This window comes from Echinops telfairi, unplaced genomic scaffold (assembly GCF_000313985.2).
Source record: "Echinops telfairi isolate 266 unplaced genomic scaffold, ASM31398v2 ScPeMD7_6;HRSCAF=24_1, whole genome shotgun sequence".
Classification (NCBI taxonomy): Eukaryota; Metazoa; Chordata; class Mammalia; order Afrosoricida; family Tenrecidae; genus Echinops; species Echinops telfairi.
The window spans coordinates 3710820-3733116 of NW_022103903.1; the positions used below are offsets into that span (position 1 = coordinate 3710820).

The window sequence follows — 22297 nt, forward strand, 5'->3', positions numbered from 1 at the left end:
CAGCATCGTTTCTCAGGAATATTCTGCCTGTACTTCTTCCAAGACAGAACTGTTCTTTCATCTGGAAGTCCATGGTATTTAATAAACTTTGCAAACACTGTAATTCAAAAACATCATTTCTTTGGTGATTTTTTCCCCCCATTTTCCAGATTTCCTATGCTCATGAGATGACTGAAAATACTACATTTTAGGTCAGGTATGCCTTAGTCTTCAAAGTGATATCTTTGCTTTTAACACTTTAGAATAGGGATGGGAAATCTTTCTTCAATAGGAGGCCATATAGATAAGTATCACATTAGTCATAAGCCATACTGGTCAAACATTTAATTAACCCCCCCTGACGTGATGGCTGGAACTGCCTCTTTGGTCAGGCGTGTGATGTTAGCTGGTACTGATGATTTCACAGACCTTACAGCAGTGCAGGGGCAGGATGCTCCCCATCATTCCTACTTTAATGAGATCATTTGTAGTAGAATTGCCCCATGCAATATGTTGTTTGATTTCCTGACTGCAGCCTCCACGGATGTTGATTATGGATCTATGTAAAGTGAAATCCTTGACACTTAATTTTTTTCTCTATATAACATGTGCACTGGTGAAGTTGCTAAATTTTTGTTTTCTTTATGTTAGGTGTAATCAATACTGAAGATTATAGTCTTTTTATCAATAATTCCTTCAAGCCCTAGTCACATTCGGCAAGAAAGGTTGTATTTGCTACATATGATGATTGTTAATGAGCCTTCCTTTATTCCTGATGTAGCATTGTTCTGCACATCATCTAGCTCCTCAGATTATTTGTTCAACATGCAGAATGGATAAATATGGTGGAAATACACATCCTTGATGCAGTAAAAGTTTACTTGAATGTGATAATATCAATATTATTAGATAATTTCTGCATATAGTTGTATCTCCTTTCTTTGCAATCAGAACAAAATGGATTTATTTCAGTCAGTTGGCTAGGCAGCCGTCTTATAAAGTAGCACAAATATTACTAGATGGAAATACTTTAAAATCATTCTGATATTTATGAAATCTGTGTTTAAAAGTTTGAATTTTGAATTGAGGTGCCCTTGAATTGATTCTGATGGCATATTATTCAGATAAGATCACCAGCCGATCATCTAAGGCACTTCTAGCCAAATTTTAAACATTTGCCAATGTAGGAACCACCAGTATTCGTACTAACAATTTTGTCCAAATTTCTCACTGCAAAACCAAACCCATCGCTATATAAGTCATCCCAACTTCTAGTCACTTTATCTGACAGAACAGAAGTGGCCCACAGGTTCCGGAGACCATAAATATAGGAAAAGACAGCCTCATCTTTTTCTCACAGAGTGGCTTGTAGTCAGAAGCACAACTATGTCACTGATCTCTATCTTTTAAAAATGCTTTCAAAATAAAATGAAACTCACAGCCATGGAGTCAATTACGACTCCAAGTAACTCCGTAGGATAGAGGAGACGTGTCCTTGGGCAGGGGAGCGGGGTTGAAGCTGTAAATCTGTATGAGAGTAGACAATTTCGTCTTTCTCCTGCTGAGCAGTCGGTATGATACTTCAATAATTTTTAAATTGAGAAACCCAAATCATTTATATTTTGAGACATGCCTAATATAATATGCTACATGAAAATTCAAATCAGAGGAAGGTAAGCTCATTGAAAGAGGTCTGCTATAGCACAATCCCCAAGAGGAAGAAAACGAAAAAAAAAGTCAAAGCAAACCTCCTGTTGCAAAAACACTTCTCACTTTGCTCGAGAGATCTTTTGAACACAACGAGCATGAACCTGACAACACGGAAAGTGATAAAGTGGCTCAAGTCACCGTGCATTTGGATGTAATGTTTTGTTTCATCTGTAAGTGAGGAAACAAAAGAAGATGACATCAAACCAAGGAGAAAACCAAACAACCCCCTTCTGAAAAAAAGGCTATACTATGAATCTAAATATGTCAGTCCCTGAAAAGGAAAAGTCTAGAAATAGTGTGGTTTTTTTTCTTTTAATTATTAAATAAGATACTTGATGGTTTGGTAGGAAGGAAAACATTCAGCATATCCCTTTCTCTGAAGTTCAGTTTTAGTGAAACGGGATTGTAATAAGATCTAACTTGCTCAGTACTTTTTAAAGTTTCCATCTTACATTCCTTTTGAAAGTAGACATTGGATATACAGAGTCAAATATTATGAACATTAAATTAAGTGATATATTTGGGTGTACTGTAGAAATTATAGAAATCTATGCCCACTTATGTGTTGGGCTGCTAACCACAAGGTCAGCGGTTTGAAATTACCATGTGCTCTCAGAGAGAAAGATGAAGCTTTCTGTTTCCATAAAGAGTTACAGCCTCAGAAACCCACAGAGGCAGTTCTACTCCAGATATCGGGTTGCTATTATGTCAGAATCAGCTCATTAGCAATGAGTTCAAATTTTTAAGATGCTGTCCCCACCCCCACCAGTCCTGGGGCTTTGGGGCTCGGCACAAGGGGAGACCCTCTGGGACATGGGGGTGCAGTGAATGTTGTGTCCCTTTGCTGGGCATGCCTGCACAGGAGGGGATGCTGGGCCCCTCTAGGGTTTCCCGTTGGGGCTCCAATACATTTCTTCCCTTTTGCTTAAAAAAAAAATTTTTTTTGAGCTGCCCACTTAAATTCTTTATATTAATACTTATTAAAACTTTGAAAATGAATGGTATATACACACAAGGAGAAACTTAGGAGAAGAAGGAGAATTAGGAATAGGAGAGTGGTGTTGAGTGAGTGGCTAAAAGGTTTCATGAACAACTGCCTAATTTGTCATGAGACTAGAACTGGCTGATGGCAGGCTACAATTACCAAACATTTTGATCAAAGATTCCATGAAAAAGCCTGATCAAAATCGAGAAAACTTAGAACAGAATTCAAATTCTTAGAAAATCTATACTTTATGGAGTCGTAGAAGGTGGATGGACCCCTAAAATAATTGCCCTGCGATAATGTTTAAACTTTAAATCAAAAACATCCCTTCAAGTCATCTTAAAACTCAACAACAGTTTAGCTTAACTAATAAAACAGGGCTGCCACATTCATTATGCTTCTGAAAAGGACCATTTATATGAAACAAAATTCCTCACAGCAGCTATGTGGGAATCTTAGGGGAGGCTATGAGTTTTGAGAATGAGAAAGGAACACCTTTAAAAAGGAGGGTAAACATATTCGCACAGCTCAAAGAATCCAATCAATGTTAAAAAATGCTACATGCAGAAACTGTTGAATTAGAGTATGATTAGTTCCATATATTGTCTACCATCAAACTGACCAATCCCATTACTATGACATCTATACTAATTCACAGCACCCCTTTAAGACAGAGGGGGAGAGCTGTAGAGGGCAGATCGCCTTATCTTTCTTGTATGGGTGGTTTCAGTCCAACACTATTTTACTTTTCAGATATTTAATGAAACCATTTGTTATTTTTTAAAATTTGTTAACAAATACTCCTTTTGTATACAATATGAAATGTTTTTAAGTTTCTCCCTAACCTCCAACATTCACAGCTTCTTATGCATTCTTGGAAACTTGCCTGCTAACTAAAACGCCAATGGTGAGAACTCACAGTGCCTCCATGGGAGAAAGACGCTGCTTCCTGCTCTTATAAACCCTGTCTGTCATCTCTCTTGGAAACCCTGTTGGGCAGCTATACTCTGAGTTACACTTGAGTTAGGATTGAGAAGGCAGCAATATCTTTGATGTGTTATTTGTGCATTCTTGTTCATACATTCTTATAACACATTATTTACGGTGGATCGTATTCTGCATCATTTTTAACAAGATATGCTTAAATAGATTGTGTAACCAAGGACATGCTGGGAGCATCATCTTTATGAATAACATTCTGGAAGTTAGGTGGGACCAACTGCCTTTTAAGAAACTGACTGACTTATAGATTAAATGCTTGCAAAATCCAGCCAGGAAACATGGCGTGATGCCTAGCTAACACAGTGGAGTCTCCTAGAGGCCAGGAAGGTGCCCAGATATTTCAACATATTTTATTGACCCCTAGAAGAGAGGGACATGCCCAATGATGTATTATAGGTCAAATTTGGTGCATGGTTTGATAACACTGGTTTCCTAACTTGGAATAGTAAGCAATACTAGCTATAGAGACTTTCAAAAGTCCAATCCATGATTCCTAATGAGAACATCGAAGGCGGAATGAATTACTCTACAGCACTCAGTATTTCACTGTAGAAAATTAGTGGCATTTTGTCTGTATTTTCTTTTTGGTTTTTTTTTTTGTCTCTGTTTAATCTAAAGCAAGTGAAATCTTTTAAAACTTAGAGTCAGAAGTTTATTGTTGAACAAATAGAACAGGAAAATCAGTTTATTTCTATATTTTATCAATGATCTTTAAATAATTCATATTTTCCCTATTATTAAACTTAAGCAATTATTGATTTATACTACTAGGATCTCAGTTTTCATATTTATAAAAAAAGAATATTGGCATACAATTACATCAAATGTGCTATTTTCAATTTTAACCAACAACTTAAATGTTCTGTTTCAATGTGTAAAAGCTCCTATGATAAGTTGAGAATCACTAATTCAAAATAATAATAATTAATTTCAAATTTTAAAATCACTTTAAATACAAGCTCTTAGACTATATATCAAATTATGTTAGAATAACAATAACCATATGATAATTTACTATATTTTTCAGTTAATACTTCAAAGTCTATTATAGAAATGAAGTTATGAGTTTTATTTTTACTGAGATCACTTCAGCTCACTGCCACTGAGTGGATGCTGACTCATAGAGACCTAACTCATTGTGGGCGTTGAAAGCCCTGTCTTTCTTCCACAGAGCTGCTGGTGGTTTTGAATTGCTGTCCTTTTGCCTTTTGGATCACAGCCCAACATACATCCACTACCCAAAATTCCATTCATGAGATGGGTTGGATGTGATTTTGTATTTTAAATCTGATGCAAAAATCAAGATATATCATATGCTTTATATCATATGTAATAGTAGTTAGTAGTTTAAACATAGATTAGACTGTGTTCATTTCATACTTACCCATAAAATTGAGATAACCTTCACCCCCGAGACCATGAGTAATGAGTCTAATCATCTTATGAAGCTGGATCCCACGGTCAATGACTGGAGTAAAGGGGCTGAGCACACTCATGTTTGTATACATTTCTGCATCCATCATCCAGAATGCCAGTGTCTTATCACCGACAAGGGCCTACAGAAATAAAAGGGGGAATCAACTATAAGGGTCTACATATAACCCCTTCCCTGGGGGACAGACAACAGAAAAGCGGGTGAAGGAAGATGTAAGACAGTATAAGACATGGCAAAATATTAATAATTTATAAATTCTCACAGGTCTATCTAGATAAGATAGGCTAGATGAACAGTCTGGAGGAGAAAACAACAGGACTAATGGTTCCTGGGGGTAATGGGAGAGGTGGGGGGTTGGGGAAAGAAGGTGGTATTGACCAACCCAGGGACAAGGGAATAACAAGTGATCCAAAATGAATGGTAAGGACGGTGTGAGAGGCCTGGTAAAAAATGATCAAGGACAATCTAACCGAGAGAAATTACTGAAACTCAAATGAAGGCTGAGCATGATAATGGGACAAGAGGAAATTATAAGGAAATAGAAGAAAGAAATAGGAGGCAAAGGGCATTTATAGAGGTCTAAACACAGGCATGTGCATATGTAAATATATTTATATATGATGATGGGGATAGATCTATGTGCATATATTTATAAGTTTAGTATTAAGGCAGGAGATGGACATTGGGTCTCCACTCAAGTACTTCCTCAATGCAAGAACACTTTGTTCTATTAAATTGGCATTCCATGATGCACACCTTCCCGACATGATCCCTGAAGACAAAGCAGGTGCATAAGCAAATGTGGTGAAGAAAGTTGATGGTGCCAGGCTATCAAAAGACATAGCATCTGGGGTCATAAAGGCTTGAAGGTAAACAAGCAGCCATTTAGCTCAGAAGCAACAAAACCCACATGGAAGAAGCCCACCAGCCTGTGTGACCACGAGGTGTCGAAGGGATCAGGTATCAGGCATAAAAAAAAATCATATCTTTATAAATGAGGGGGAGTGCAGAGTAGGTACCCAAAGGCCATCTGTAGGCAACTGGATATTTCCTTATAGAAGGGTCGTGGGGAAGAGATGAGCCAGTCAGGGTGCAGTATAGCAACAATAAAACATACAACTTTCCTCTAGTTCTTAAATGTTTCCTCCTCCAACTATCATGATCCCAACTCTACCTTACAAATCTGGCTAGAACAGAGGATGTACACTGGTACAGATAGGAACTGGAAACACAGGGAATTCAGGACAGATGGTCTCTTCAGGGCCAGTGGTGAGAGTGCCAATACTGGGAGGGTGGAGGAAAGGTGGGGTAGAAAGTTGGAACTGATTATAAGGATCTACATATAACCTTGGGGATGGACAACAGGGAAGTGAGTGAAGGGAGACATTGGACAGTGTAAGATATGACAAAATAATAATTTATAAATTATCAGGGGTTCATGAGGGAGTGGGGAGTAGGGAGGGTGGGGAAAAATGAGGAGCTGATACCAAGGGCTTAAGTAGAAAGCAGATGTTTTGAGAATGATGAAGGCAAAGGATGCACAAATGTGCTTGATATACAACGGATGTATGTATGGATTGTAATAAGCATTGTACGCACCCCCAATAAAATTATTAAAAAAAGAAAGAAATAAAAGTACGTGGGTAAATGCAAACAATGCATACTAAGCAGTTGTGGCTTAAACTAGAGTAATACATGGTTCCCTGGAATGGGAAAAAAATGTAGGAGAGATGTATGAATTCACATTAAGTACCTGTATATGTTAGGCTGAGATCCACAAAGTTAGTAGTTTGAAACCACCAGAAACTGCATTAGGAGAAAGATGGGGCTTTCTACTCCTATAAAGGGTTAGTCTTGGAAATGCACAAGGGCAGCTCTTCCCAGACCTACAGGGTCTTTACGAGATGGTAGTGAGGTGACCTGCATTTTCCAGTAGTTATAGCCTATGCTAACGTGAGCATGACAAACTTGTGTTCAGGGCTGATTTTTATTTTTATAAGACTTTGGTGGAAAACACATGAAAAATATCTGAGTAAGCAGTAGTTCTGAGCTGATGCCTCACATTTTCTATAATTGGAATGAACATGTTATAATGTTGAAAATATTAGAGAACTTTAAAATAGTTACCATACCATTCTTCCATATTTTTAAAAGAATGAAGTTTCTGAAAGGTCTTATATAATAAAACATATATATGCTCATATATAACTATGTTATTATATAAGGATTACTTCATATCAACTTCACATATAGGCATAAATGTTACAATAGTTCCACCACTGCCTAAAGAAGAGTGAAAAGACTAAGGTGTTTTGTTTTGTTTTTTATTTTTAATAGGAAAATTGGTATTGTCCATGAAAAACCTAATTTACAGTCACTGGTTCAACTTTTACATTTCTAGCAACTTAAGACCTATAGAAACTTAATTTAAAAGAATTTAAAGCTATGTGCAATATGAATCTCACTATAACTCACTGCCTTGGGTCAATTTTGACTCCTAGCGACCCTATAGTACAGGGTAGAACCAGTCCTGTGGGTTTCTAAGACTGTAAGTCTCTAAGGGGTAGAATGCCACTTCTTTTGCCTCAGAAGCAGTTGATTGGTTGTAACTGCTGTTAGCAGTCTAAGGCATAACCACTATGCCAACGTTCTCCTGCAATATCAATAGCTGGCAATAAAAAAGTACTAAAATTCTTTGTTCATCTAAATCTCACTTATAAATTATCCGTAGTACAATATAACCACAATTTGGAAGAAGTCTGGGTTATTTTATTTTGTTTTTATTTATAATGTATGACTGAGTGAAAGTTTACAAAGGAAACTATTTGGGGACATTGATTGTAAACCCCATTTTCTTTCTGCACTTACCATTTATCCTTCTTTCCTACCTATCCACTCGGGTCTTCTGAGCTTCAGCCCTGGGTAAACGCTGCCCTTTTCATCTCCTTCGGTTGCAGGTTCTGAAGAAGACATATACCTCTCCCTGATGCTCGCATCCACTTTCTATGTCTGTCTAGACACTGGCTGTAAATTGAGCCACAGGCGGACGAATTAAGGCCCAGAGTGTCAGGCATTCAGCTAGTCCTGATTTGACCAATAAGTCTAGACTTTTTTATGATTTTAAGTTTTAGAGAACTTTAATTTTTAAATATAAATCTGTTTGATTATTTTATTTGCTCATTTATTTTATTATCCAAAAATGAGTTTATCTGGAAATATAATCTTAAACATCGGAGCAGTGGTTCTGAAGCCCTGAGTAGCAGACAGGAGTTCTCCAGCCAGAAATATTGTGGGATCATGGATATATATAAGGTCAGGGGTCCCAAATGAACCATAGGTGGTATATGACGATTGTTATTATTAAAAAAGTTGAAAAGAAGGCACTGTTCTGTACTGGAATGTACTTCAGGGATCAACAAACTTTCTATAGCTATAAAAAGCCAAATAAAATTTTTTTAGGCATTGTGGGCCACTTTATCTGTCTCAACTACTGAAATTATTATAGCACAAAATAGCCAGGGGCAATATGAAAATAATGAACATGAGAATGTTTTGAATAGCTTTATTCAGAAAAACAGGCAGCAGATAGAATAGGCAATGCTTAAAAATGTTAGCCTGAGATATTAATAAAATAAGAAAAGAAAAGGAAATGTATAAAAGAAAATAAACACTAGGAGCTAAAATTACCTTGAGTGAAGACCAATATTTATCAGTAGGAAAAAAGGAAGGCATATAACACTGTAACCACAATTTAAAATCTATTATTAATTACTGTTTGGTAGGATAAATATTCTAGTGTAGTTTTAAACTAGATTTTCTCAGTTTGAAAAATAATTCTTAAACGATTTTCAAGTAAGACTAATATAAAAATACAATTAAAAATTTTGTTAATATTAATTACAGTAAGCATGAGATACTTTCATTTATATATTATAATAAATATAATTATAATGCACTTATGTATATACTCCTTTTATGAATGCCTCGTTTACCTGATCATGGCTCTCAGCATAAGCAATACACTTTTCCAGGTAGCGCCTGTTTGTAAGGGTGTGCACTATATTGCCCATATTCCAGTCTTCATCTTTAAATTCTTTAAGTAGCTACACACAAGAAAAGAAAAATAAATTTCCGAATGAAGCATTATTTTTATTACTTGAACTTCTTTATTTGGTGCATAGATGTAATCTCTAATCAGATAGCTAGGATCTTATTCTCCTTGTGTAAACTTTTTCTGACATCCTAATTTTTAAAGAAATTGCCCCAACTGACAGTGGTGTAGCATGTGTGTGTGTGTGCGTGTGTAGTGATTTGGGGCAGATGGTTTGTCCTTTTACAACATTTATTTTGTCCTATAAAAGCTGCTAGCTCTTGATTATTGACCCCAGTAAATTATTTTTATACATAAATCTGTCTTTAACATTCAAAAGGGAGAGATATACTATGCTTTGAGGTTTGAATGAAAAAGGAATTTTTAACAGAAAGAGTTCCTTGTAATATTCTTGGAAAACAACATTAAAAAAAATAAAACAAAATAAATTCAGATTTAAAAGTAACAGATCATATAATATTACGAAGTTGATAAAAGGCACTTTAAAAAGTCCTCACTTCCTCAATCTTCAATTTGGATTGGGCCCGGTGGATGGATCCCGAGTTTACTCGTGTTTCGCGCGCTATCTGTTATGGTCGGATCACGAGATAACATGATTTCTACACGCGGTCTTCAGATGCCATCTACTTGGATATATTTTAACTGCTTCATCTATTTAGGTGTTTACATCAGTAGTGAATGCATCAAGCTCGATTGTCTTCATGTTCTTTTTGTTTATTTAGCATTTTAGTGCATTTTGGTTAAATCAAATAGTTACTATTTGAATTGTTTTGCAAGGAGTTGTGCACTTATCATGATCAAGCCTCACTGAAATGTAAAACATCACCTAAATCGCTCAAGTGGTCTCCCATTACACAAAAAGGCATGAAGAAATTCTTAGCCCCAATTCTTCTAATTTTTCAAAGTAATATGGATTATGTTGATTATTTTTACAAGTTTATAATTTCATGAAGATTTTAGTTCATAAAAGTAATGTTCCGCATACATTGCAAAATATTGTTTCATAATGTGAGAATACTTTATATTCAAAAACTGAAAGTTATAAATAAATATGATAAAAAGTTGAGATGTAAACCCATTTATGGTTTAATGCAAAAAACAAAACAAAACAACCCTAACGGCTGAAAAAATACCCGCCCACTTGGGTAAAATTGGTAAAAAAAAATCTGGTCTTTAATGTGTTAATAATTCTTTGGCAGAACTGCCCTTGCAAGATCTCACATGATTACCTCTTAGGTTAGTACTGGTGATCCTGCTGATACTGACGACACTGCTCTCTCATGAAATGCTCTCCGGCTGAGTCTATCACTTGTCTTTCTGTTTGGGGTTTTCTCATTTTCCTACAAATTTGGCCATCTTGCACGATCTCTGCCTCAACCTAGCCTATAAAAATTAGTGTTCCTTAGGGTAGGTTTTAATTTCTTTTTAAAACCTCTCCTCTACTCAACTTCTTCTTTCTTCATGAGTTCATTTTCAGTGGACACTTTCTGCCCACGTTCTAAGTTGGTCCCTCGTTTTCCCCACTCTAGTATTCATTCCTCTGTGTGATACCCGGCCCTTTCCGGGGAGTGGGGACTGTGAGTATCACAATGCCATCTGCAGAAGCTGTGAGATAATAACCGGGTGATGTTTTATGATGGTAAGCTTACTGCAATTGGTTATGCAACAAAATTAGTCTAAAGAAAATTCTGGCATAACTAGTAGAATACAGTCTGTTTGTAACTTTCCTTGATGATTGCTGAATCTATGAAATTAAGATTAATTTATCCATCCCCCATAAATGCAGAAGCCAAATACTTTGAATATATCCACATTTAAACACAAACACACCTCTCCCTTACAAACACATCTACTGTACTCCTGTTTCTCATTCTGTTGTTGAACTTCAATTGTGAAGGTCTCAATTGTGTCCTCCCAAAATATGTACCTCTTATGGCATAGTGGTTAAAGCACTTGGCCACTAACCAATAGATCAATGGTTACAACTCTATAGAGGATTCACAAGAAAAAGATGTGGCAGTCTGCTCCCATAGGATTGCAGTCTTAGAAACTCAATGAGGCAGTTCTACTGTGTCTCATAGTGTCACTGTGAGTCAGAATCAGTTGATGACTCTATGTATACAGCATACCTATGATTAGAATCAAACCCAGTTTGGCATGGGTTTTCTGTGTTAGGTTAATGTGGTACAACTGGTATAGGGCATGTCTTCAGTCAATGTTATTTGATATATAAAGGTAGATAAACCAAACATCCATTAGGTTACAAGGTCTGAAAACTCCCAGTCCAGAGGACAGAACATGAAAGATCATTCCCAGGTCTTACAAGCTAACGTGGTTGCTTTGCTTTGAAAATATATGGAGATAGAGAGTCTGTTTTCTTCAGTTATTTACTTTCCATATAAATTTGTCCATAAATAGTACCTATGACTGTACCACCATTGTATTTTGTGTCTAGATAAATGGTTTTCTAGTTTTATAAGTGGAGAGGAATTTTGTGCAAAGATGCATTATGGATAGTGCTTGCTCCGAAGTGATTCAGTTGCTACAAATTGGGATTTTTCAAATGATGAACTTTGGATGATATTTTAGCATATGAGTTTGTATTGCAAGGAATTAAGACTTTGGGGAGTGTTAGGATGAGGTAATTAAATGCATTTCCAATGGGTACAGATATGATTTATAAGAGATCAGAAGGCATACTGCATAGGGACAATAATGGCCCCCTTAAAATACCAATGTTAGGTGTGTAAGTCTGCTACACATACTAAATGAAAACCATTACAATTTCCTGAACTCACTCAGAATGTTAATCTGAAACAGTATAGAATACCTGGCGGACATAAGGATTGCTTTGATTAAAGACATGCAAAAGGCTGGTGGAGAGACAGAATGGAGTGAAATAATATCTTGGAATTCTTCCAAGATAGTATCATCTTGGAAGAGTTGGACATTTGGGACATCTTTACTCTTCAACTCTTTGAGACTAGTCTATTATTAATTCTTCTAAAAGGGATTATTACCACAATCTCAATAGCCTAAATTTGTTGGCAGTCTTTAAAAGCTTGAAAAAGTAAGGGGAAATCTAGTGCAATCAAAATAAATGAACAATTGATATATAAACCAAGTTGAATGTGAAACATGTTCCAAATTAAAAAAAAATACTCAAAGGTAGTATATGATGTTATTAGAAATAAAGAGCATCTTGGGGGACAGCCCCAATCCCAACTATTTGGTTCTCCCCACAATCCCACCCCCTGCTCCAGAAGAATGCACTTTAGAGGACAGCACTGAAGCTACAGCTCAGGGAGAGGGGTGCATCTTCTCAGATCAGCCAATGCACAGAGGACTATAGGGCTGGCCCCACGAGGAGACACAATGTCCCTCACTGACCCATAGCACTACTGGGGACAAAACTGGAGACATAGTGTGGGAATTGTGCCTGATCTAACCACATAAACCATGGTGAAACACTAAGGGCATGCAACAGAGCAGCAAGGGGAACAAAACAATGAAATCTCCTGGAAATACCAAAAATAGACTTTGGGGTCAGGGCATGGCATTTCATCAGACTCAACCGGAAAACACTCTTAAAAGTCAACAAACAGACCTAGAACTACTTATAGGCTTTTCTTTTTTTGTCAGTGTCTTTTTTTGGTTGTTGTTATTGCTTTTTGTGTTCTTCTGTTGTTTGGTTTTTCTCTCTCTTGTTTTTTTTATTATTATTGTCTCTGCATGTCTATCTAGATAAGATGGATGGGATACACACTCCGGAGGAGAAAACAATGGTACTGACTATTCTGGGGGACATGAGAGAAGGGAAGGTGGGAAAAGAAAGGGGGATGTCAACAAATCGAAGGACAAGGGAATAACAAGTGATCTAAAATCGATGGCAAGGAGGGCATTGGGTGCAAGGGTGGGGCTTGATCAAAGGCAATGTGGCCAAGAGTAATTACTGAAATCCAAATGAAGACTGAACATGATAGTGGGGCAAGAGTAAAGTAAACGGAAATAGAGGGATGAACTAGGAGCCAAAGGACATTTATAGAAATCTAAATATAGGCATGTACATATGTAAATATGTTTATATATAATGATAGGGAAATAGATTTATGTACATATATGTATTTAAGTATTAAGGCAGCAGACGGACATTGGCCTCCACGCAAGTACTCCCTCAATGCAAGAACACTTGGTTCTAATAACCTGACATTCTGTGATGCTTACCTTCCCTGACACAATCGCTGAAGACAAAATGGGTGCATAAGCAAATATGGTGAAGAAAGCTGATGGTCCCTGGCTATCAAAAGATATAGCATCTGGGGTCTTAAAGGCTTGAAGATAAACAAGTGGCCATCTAGCTCAGAAGCACCAAAGCCCACATGGAAGAAGCACACCAGCCTGTGTGATCATGAGGTGTCGAAAGGATCAGGTATCAGGCATCAAAGACCCAGAACAAAATTTCATATTAATGTGAATGAGGAGAGGGCAGAGTGGAGACCCCAAATCCATCCATAGATAATTGGACATCCCCTCACAAAAGGGTCACAAGGAAGAGATGAGCCAGTCAAGGTTTAGTATAGCACCGGTGAAACACACAACTTTCCTCTAGTTCTTTAATGCATTCCCTGTAACCCAACTATTATGACCCAAATTCTACTTTACAAATCTGGCTAGATGAGACCATGTACACTGGTACAGATAAGAGTTAAAAACACAAGGAATCCAGGACTGATAAACCCCTCAGGACCAATAATGAGAGTAGCAATACCAGCAGGGTAAGGGTAAGGTGGGAGGAGAAAGGGGGAACCAATCACAATGATCTACATATAATCCCCTCCAAGGGGGATAGACAACATAAAAATGGGTGAAGTGAAACAACAGTTGGTATGAGACATAAAAAAGAGAAATTATAAATTATCAAGGATTCATAAGGGAGGGAGGGAGGGAGGGAGGGAGTGGGGAGGGGGAGATGAGCTGACACCAAGAGTGAAGTATAAAGAAAATGTTTTGAAAATGATGATGGCAACTTATGTACAAATGTACTTTACACAATGATGTATGTATGAATTGTGATAAGAGCCGTAAGAGCTCCCAATGAAATCCAAAACTAATAATAAAACATAAAAGGGGAAAACAACAATAAAAAGAAATAAAGAGCACATTAGTAGTTTCCCAGATTAAATAGGGAGAAGGAGGGATTGGAGATATCTATAAAAGGCCAATGTGAGAGTTTCGTACGATGGTGGGAGACGTTCTTTTGTGTTTTACTTTTATCAACGTCAGTGTCTTGGTTGTGACATCGTGTTTTAGGTTTGCAATATGCAGCCAAAGAGAAAAACCAGCTTACAGAAATCACCAGATCTTTCTCACTTTTTGGTTATAACTGTGTGAGGACAGAATTATGGCAAAATTAAGACAAGTAAAATGACATACAATGAATAAAATATAATTAAATATATAGGTTGTTCAATAGATAGTTGGTAAAATTAATGGACATGAATGAATGAATACCATTAAATATTCATAAGAATTTACATGAACATTTCAATGATTAGCTTTCACAAATTATCAAATATTAGCAAATAAAAGTATAGGAGTATATATATGGCATATTTTAGTCAAAGTCAAATAATTTTTTAATAAAGATTAACTGACTGCCCTTGAGTTCAGAGATTGACGCCTAGCATCCTCATAGGACAAGGTAGCCTTGCCCTGTGAGTTTCCAAGAGCGTACTCTCGACAGGAGTAAGAAGCCCTGTTTCCCTCTGTGGAGGAGCTGATCTTACAGTTAGCAACCCAATGTGTAATCACTGCACCACCGGGGCTCTTTAATAAAGATTAAAGTACGAGAATATTTCAAACTGGTGCTGTTTACTGTAGAAGTAGAAAAGGATATATATATATATATATATATAAATATAAAGGATATAAAAATCTATACATGTTTTTCCTTTGCAAAATCCTCAAACAAAAACCCACTGCCACTGAGTTGATTCCAACTCATCACAATGCTTTACAGCATTTTAAAGGTTGTAAATTTTTACTTCTTCAGATCGTGTCATTTTTCTCCCACGGGACCAGTAGTGGGCTTAAACCGCCGACGTGGTGGCTAACAGCTCCACCCTTATCCAACAGTGCCCCCACGGTTCCTCTTTGAACAAGAGAAATGTTAATAAAATCTCACATTGTAATATTCACTCATACGTATCTATGAGTGCCTAACAGTCATTCTATATATATTCTGAGTAAATTTTAATGTGCGGAGATCCTTTATTTTTTAAAAAAATTTTCTTAACTCTAATCTTTTAAAATAAAGGTCTCACTTTAGAGATACAAAATACTTTAAAATAATGACATAAAGCAGAAGATGGCATCTGCATTTACTGAATTTACAATCTATGGCGATTGGCTAGTCATCGCTTAAACAATAGAGAAATGCCCTTTCTTATTTGTACAATATGGTTTTTACATTAGTTATTTGGGTCTACAAGGTACTAAAATGCTTAATATGTCAAACTAAAAAAATAAATAATCTTATTATTCAAAGAAAGGCATATTCCAATGGGAGCTATTGTTATAGGAACTAATCCTAGGCATGATGTATACCTTGAAATAGTCCTGAATATGCAAAAGAAATGGTAAAGGCTTTTTAGAAGAAGATTAGAACATAAGAGCTGATATTTTTTAGGGAAACAGACCTTAAATAGTAAAGGAGAGGGTTTCACAAAAAGTCTTATGCCAGAGAAAGAAAGTCGGAGACCACAGCAGTTTTAGTAGAACACAGGTAGTATAGCTAGGGCATTAGTTTGTTTTTATGCTAAGTTTAAGCAATTTTGTAAATTACTTGGTCTCTTTAATCTTGGTATTTTAAGTCACATTTTAATAACTGTTACATGAAGAAGCTGGGTTTGTGTAAAGAGTTTAATATCACAGCTGAGTATTACTCAAATGCCCTGGGGTTACAGGAGAAAGAGTCTGCTCAAGAGAATACATAACCATTTCCTTCAAAGCAGACGCTACGGTTTCTCCAGACAAGTCAAGCTCTTTTACCACTGAAGTATCATGATGTCATTGTCTAATATGTACAGTAATGGACTAACCCGAAAGCCATTGTTATTTGTATATATATCTGATTTTTCTTATATATAGTTATGATAATGAATTTAGGAATTTATAAATATTCTACAGTAAACATATGTTTCTATAAAGGTTTTAGTCCTTAGGCAGACATTAAATGAAGCAAAATACAATCCAAACTTCTTTGGATGGCATTAAATTTAATTAAAAAATATACTGAGAAAATATTTCTATGCTGTGATTTACACTTATTTGAAGTGTAAATCATGATAGGGATAATTAAATGCTAAATGAAGGAAATGAATGAAGGATAAGTCCAAATCTGTTAAAGAAAGACCATAATCTGAGGCAGATACAGAGACTTGAGGAGTAACTTCTACATTAAGTGATGATCTGTAAGGCAGAAAGGGATGTTTTCAGGAAGTTTAATATGTTTTAAAATGAGAGCATTGAAGTTTCATATAATTGCAAGGATAAGACAAAATTTCATTCAAAAATTAGTATTATATTAGTCATCTGTTCACCTTGCCTGAATAATATAAATTTGAATATATTAAACAGTTAGAAATACGCAAATAAGCATAATAATCAACAAACTGATAGGATAATTTAATGCTTCAATTGTACTGCATGTAACTAATGATCATGACTAAAACATAAATTGAAAAACTGCCAAATAAACAACAACACAAAACATAGTATTTGCATTTTTAAATATTCACATTAAAACTCACCTGGATCCATTTATCTGGAATTGCCATGGCTAATCTATAGTCAAAACCAACCCCGCCCTGGGAAATTGGACAGCACAGAGCTGGCATCCCTGAAACATCCTGAAACAAAGCAGATCACAGTGATCAGTTCACATGACTCAGCCTTTTATTAAGTATCCTTCCATTCTTCTAATAGTAAAGTCTGGTCCAAACTTAAAGGAATTATAGATAGCAACACTAAATAGGATATATATATTTGGTAAAAGAACCTGAAATAAATAAAATTGTGATAAAGAATCTTATCTCAAAATAAGATTTCTGTTTAATTATTTTCACTGAAAGTCAGGTTCTATCTGAGGGTATTATTTTATTAGCATCACATAGAGAATATAAGGGGGTTTCCTGGATGGGCAAAACAGTTAATCCTCTTGGTTAATAACACAAAGGTTGGAGGTTTGAGTCCATCTAAGAAATGCTGGGCAATCTATCTCAGAATAATCCTATGAAATGAAGTTCTATTCTGACACAAAGGGAGTTACCAAAGGTTGACATTGACAATATAAGCTGGACAGGAAAAAAAAAAAAGGTAAGTATTAGTAACACCTACTTCTTGAAACGTATTTGTGAGCTCACTGTTATAAGCATAGCTTCATTGGCTATTGCAAGACAATGAATTATTTAATACTCTTCTTTTAGTCATAGCCTTTGCTATTCTCACCACATGGTATTCCTCTTGTGATGGCTCTGGATAAGAAGGTGGGAGGAAAGATACTGATTGGTTTATATTACTCAGCTCTGAATGATTATGAACAGGATTAATTGTGATTGCCATCCAGGATACAAATTGAGTCATCTCAGAAACAGAAAAGAGAATCTCTACACTACTGAGAGGGAAAAAGCTGGATGCGGAGCACAGGGTCCTTTGCACCCTGAGATACCTGCACATTGAGCCTTCTTGATCTCCAGGCAGCTTTGACACCTGCGGAGTGATAGAGAAGCAGCAATAGTAGAGCCAGGACTCAGAGCATGACCAGAGTTGGAGACTTTCTAGCACACCAAACAAGTAAAGCTGAGTACTTTGTTTGCAGGGAGATGCTTGGTGGAGTAGGGTGCTTCTGGCCACTAAATTGGGGAAGCTGAGCTTGCTCACCCAGGGAGCTAGAGTTGAGTGCCTTCAGGTTGAGGCTTATAACTGAGTGGCCTGCCCTTTTGGTATTTATTGGTAGTTCCAGAGGAGCTTTGTAACATTGTCTGAGCAGGGTAGAGGCCAGGTCAAGAGGCTAAGGGGCAGAGAGAGGCCTGTCTTACTTGACTGAACAACTTTATTTCTTGCCTGAATTGCAACCTGTTAACTTCCCTAATAAACTATAACTGGAGCATGCTCTGTGAATTCAGTGAGGCTATCACAATGAGTTATTGGATTCACCTATACAGAGTGCCTTGGGAGGGTGGAAGTATGTCTGGCATAAGCTGCTTTGGCCTTGGCCAGCTGATAATGGTGATTTCAATAGCTCTGTGTACTTTTGGCACCCACATCACTTTTTAACATCTTTATCCATTTTTTTTCCTTTCAAGTTGATTCCAACTCATTAGTGACTCTATAGGACTGAGTGGAACTGCCCTGTGGGTTTCTGAGAATACGATTCTTTAGAAGAGTAGAAAACCTCATCTTTCACTGAAAGAGTGGCTGGTGCCTTTGAATTGCTAATGATACATAGGTTTTAGTGTTAAGTCTTTTTGCAAAGATTCTGTCTAGTTTGTCCTGCCTTCTCTCGACTATTGCTAATCAAATAAATAATCCATCCAAAACACAAGTTAAACCATTTCATAGAAGAGCTCTAGTGGCCCAGCGATTATGTAGTTAGGTAATCAAAAGGTTTGTGGTTTGAACCCACCAGCAGCTCTGGGAGAAAAACGTGGCAGCCTGTTTCAGTAAAGATCTATAGATATGGAAACTCCATGGGCAGTTCTAATCTAATCTGATTGGGAATCTATGAGAGTGCAAAGGTTTTGGTTTAGCTTTTGATATCTGTTATAAAGACTCAGATGTAATCAAGTCAGTTATTGTAACCACTGATGCAAAATATGAGTTCAGTAATATTACTTCTAATTTCAAAGCATCTTTTCAAAGAATTCCATTTCCTTTGGTTCATTTCTATAGCCACTGTCCTATTTAATCATTATTATTGCTGCCCTAGACTGTTATGTTTCCTATTGGAATTCGTTTTCATTCTCTACACAAAATATTACAAAATTAAAATCTTATGGAAGTCTCATGACTGCCTTTCAAAACTTTCAGTAGCTAATAATCCAAAACTCAAATTTCTTAGTTTAAGACTTAATTCAATAATTATATATTAAGGAGTTCAGGATAGTTTGTTTTAATTAGTCTTTTCTGTGAGTAATTGGGAATAGGATTCCCTGGAATGCCATCCTGCTGTGTATAAAATGAGCCCTCTGAGAAGTAGGCGGAAGGATTGCATTATTAGCAAGAGCCAGCAGTGAAGCACATACTGTGGACCCAAGATTCATGAGCAGTGAACCTCCTGAATCCAAAGACAGCAATAATATCCCTAAAACAGCAACAGAACAAGGAGTCCGAGCATGGAACAGAGGGGCGGACTTCCCAACCCACAGAACAGGTAGAGCTGAATGCTTTTGTGCAGGAGGCTGGCTTTGAAGAGTGGGTGGGGTACCTCTTAGCACTTATTTTAAGAACTGGGTTTGTTCACCTATAGAGCTTGAGCTGAACACCTTTGGGTTCATGCCACTTCCAGTGGAGTGGCATGCCTTTTGGGCATTTATTAGAAGACCCAGAGAACTTTTAACATATACCTGCTAAACAACTATTCTGAGCCTTACTCTCTGGTATTACAATCACTAACTTCCTTAGTAAACCCTTTAATTGTGAATTTTGTCTGTGAGTTCTGTGTAGCCACTGCAATGGATATTAGAAGTCACTGCAATGGGTGTTCGAACCCAGAGAAGTAAAATACAGAATATTAATTAAGGCAGAACAATTGACTTTCCAAGAGCTCTCATAAAACCTAAATCAAGAATGACTAGTGATAGGTTGTATTAAAGATCAAGAGATTTTCTTTCAAGAAAAACACTTAGGAGTGTTCTATACTTAGCTTAGCAGGATTCTGTAGGGGCTAGTGTGATAGAAAACAGTCTTCTAAGAAAAGTATTTGGGTACCAATTGGTCTGATCTTCTAAATCTGAATCCCAGTATGCTGTCTAACTCCACGCTGACTTGGATTTAATGAGTTATTTGAAATTTTTTAAAGAAAGAATATATAAAGGATACCAAAACAAATATAAAAATGGATTCCTAATGTCATAGCATAATAAAAACATTACGTGTTGTAGTAGTTAGATACATTTAAGTCAACTTGATATATGAAAGTGTATGGGGTGGTATCCAACCTGTCAATCAGGTCATTGCCTGATGGTGCCTCCTTGTAAGTGTGGCCTTCTCATAAGGAGGACTCTCGGAACCTTCTCGATCTCTGCCTTCACCTTCCAGCTTTGTGGTCACCCCGAGAGTTGCTTGAGTCCTATCATGTTTCCAGTAAGCATGGATCTATAAAACTTTGCCACCAATGGCCAGTGTTCTTCCTGCCTCCTGCATCATTGCATGTGGCTGCGTGAGTCTGAAGAGGGACTTATGGACTAGAAGCGGACTTTGGACTTGAGTTGAACTGGGCTGGGATACTTTTTGATATATAATTAATTCTTGATATAAAGTTTTATCTTAGACATGAATTTTATAATATGTGTTTCTCTAGTCAACTTGGCCTAACACATGTGTTCCAAATAAAGTTAAAATCACTTGAATTATTTACTAAGTAATACTTATGAGTACTGCAAAGGGGAGCCTGCAATAAAAAAATGCTTCCTATTAATCCTATACACATAACCACGTAGACTGTTAAAAACATTTTGGAAACAAAAGTTTCAATTTTATATTACAAAAAATTCAAATTTTGACTCTAGGATTTCATATAAAATTGTATTACTTATTCTTTATTCCATATCCCTCTCCTTTAAAAAAATGTTCATAAGGATCAATTCCACTTTTGAAAAGACTCCCACTAGACAGAAAAGTGATGTATTGAAATTGAAGTCGTTTTCAATTTAAGTAGACTAAATTGAAGACACAACTTGTTTAAAAATCTAAAACCAAGTAATATAAAGTAGGCTAAAGTTTCTAAGTTTCATTGGTGGAAACACTAATAAGCAAGCAAGAGCTCCCTAGATGATGAAACTATTTTACTTGAAATGAAAAGAAAGATCAATGTAACAATTTTAAACTCCATGCATTAAATAATTGCATCATTTTTCCTTCAGTACCTTTTAAAATGTTTTGCAGCAATTAATTGTCTATAGTAATTTGTCATATATGATATATCTGCTTTGAATTTCTATAAATGTACCTGACAAAACAATGAACTTTTTAATGTTTGATAGATAAAATGCATACATGGCAAAATAAATTTTTATAATATGCTCATTATTATTATATAAGCAATATTTAACACATAAAGCCAACCATTTGAAAGCCTGATGCACTGTGATTGCTAGCCTACTCTGAATGTGTGCAGCCTGGGGAACCCAGCATACGGTTGCCATGTCTCAATCGCAGTGGGCTATAGGTTATGGTTAAGTGTAGTTTGGGAGAAAGTGTAACATGATTTTGAGCATCAAAATTGTATTACATCTTTTTCTTTTAATCCTACTTAAAAACTCATTTCAGGAATGTAGAGCCTCTTGTAGGCTACACATTAGGCTGCTAACTGCAAGGTCAGCTGCCTGAAATGCCAGCTATTCTGTGGGGGAAACATGCGGTTATCTACTCTCATTGAGATTGATATTCTCAGAAAACCCACAGGGCAGCTCTTCTCTCTTATAGGGTTGCTATGAGTCGGAACGGACTCAATGGCACTGGGTTTAGTTGGTTATTGCTGTACTGCCAAGGAGCTCTGGTTGCATAGCGGTTTAAATGCTGGGCTGCTAACCTTGAGCTCAGGGCTTCGAACCACTAGCTGCTTAAGAGGAGAAAGACCAAGCTATCTACTCTTGCGAATCTTGGTCACCCTAGGAAACTGTCCACTTTATAAGGTCACGGTGAGTTGTAATTAACTCTATGGTGATGCGTTCTGCTGTTTCCAAGGAGCCCTGGTGGCATAGTGGCTAAGTGCTTAGCTACTACTTGCTAATTCAGACTCATGGGAGAAAAATGTGGTCGTCTGTTCTCACAAGAGAAGCCCTGGTGGTGCAGT

At 36.7% G+C, this 22297-nt stretch overlaps 1 protein-coding gene across 2 annotated transcripts in view; it reads right to left on the reverse strand.

Annotated features, from left to right (window-relative positions):
- Positions 1–22297, reverse strand: part of GBE1 (1,4-alpha-glucan branching enzyme 1) — a 383033-nt gene that overhangs the window by 90210 nt on the left and 270526 nt on the right. For both annotated transcript variants that reach the window (XM_004706425.2, XM_045286245.1), the window contains exons 10-12: positions 17034–17132; positions 9104–9214; positions 5061–5232 (exon numbers count right to left, since the gene is read on the reverse strand). In XM_004706425.2, the coding sequence (XP_004706482.1) occupies positions 5061–5232; positions 9104–9214; positions 17034–17132 (382 nt within the window). The remainder of the gene's footprint in view (positions 1–5060; positions 5233–9103; positions 9215–17033; positions 17133–22297) is intronic.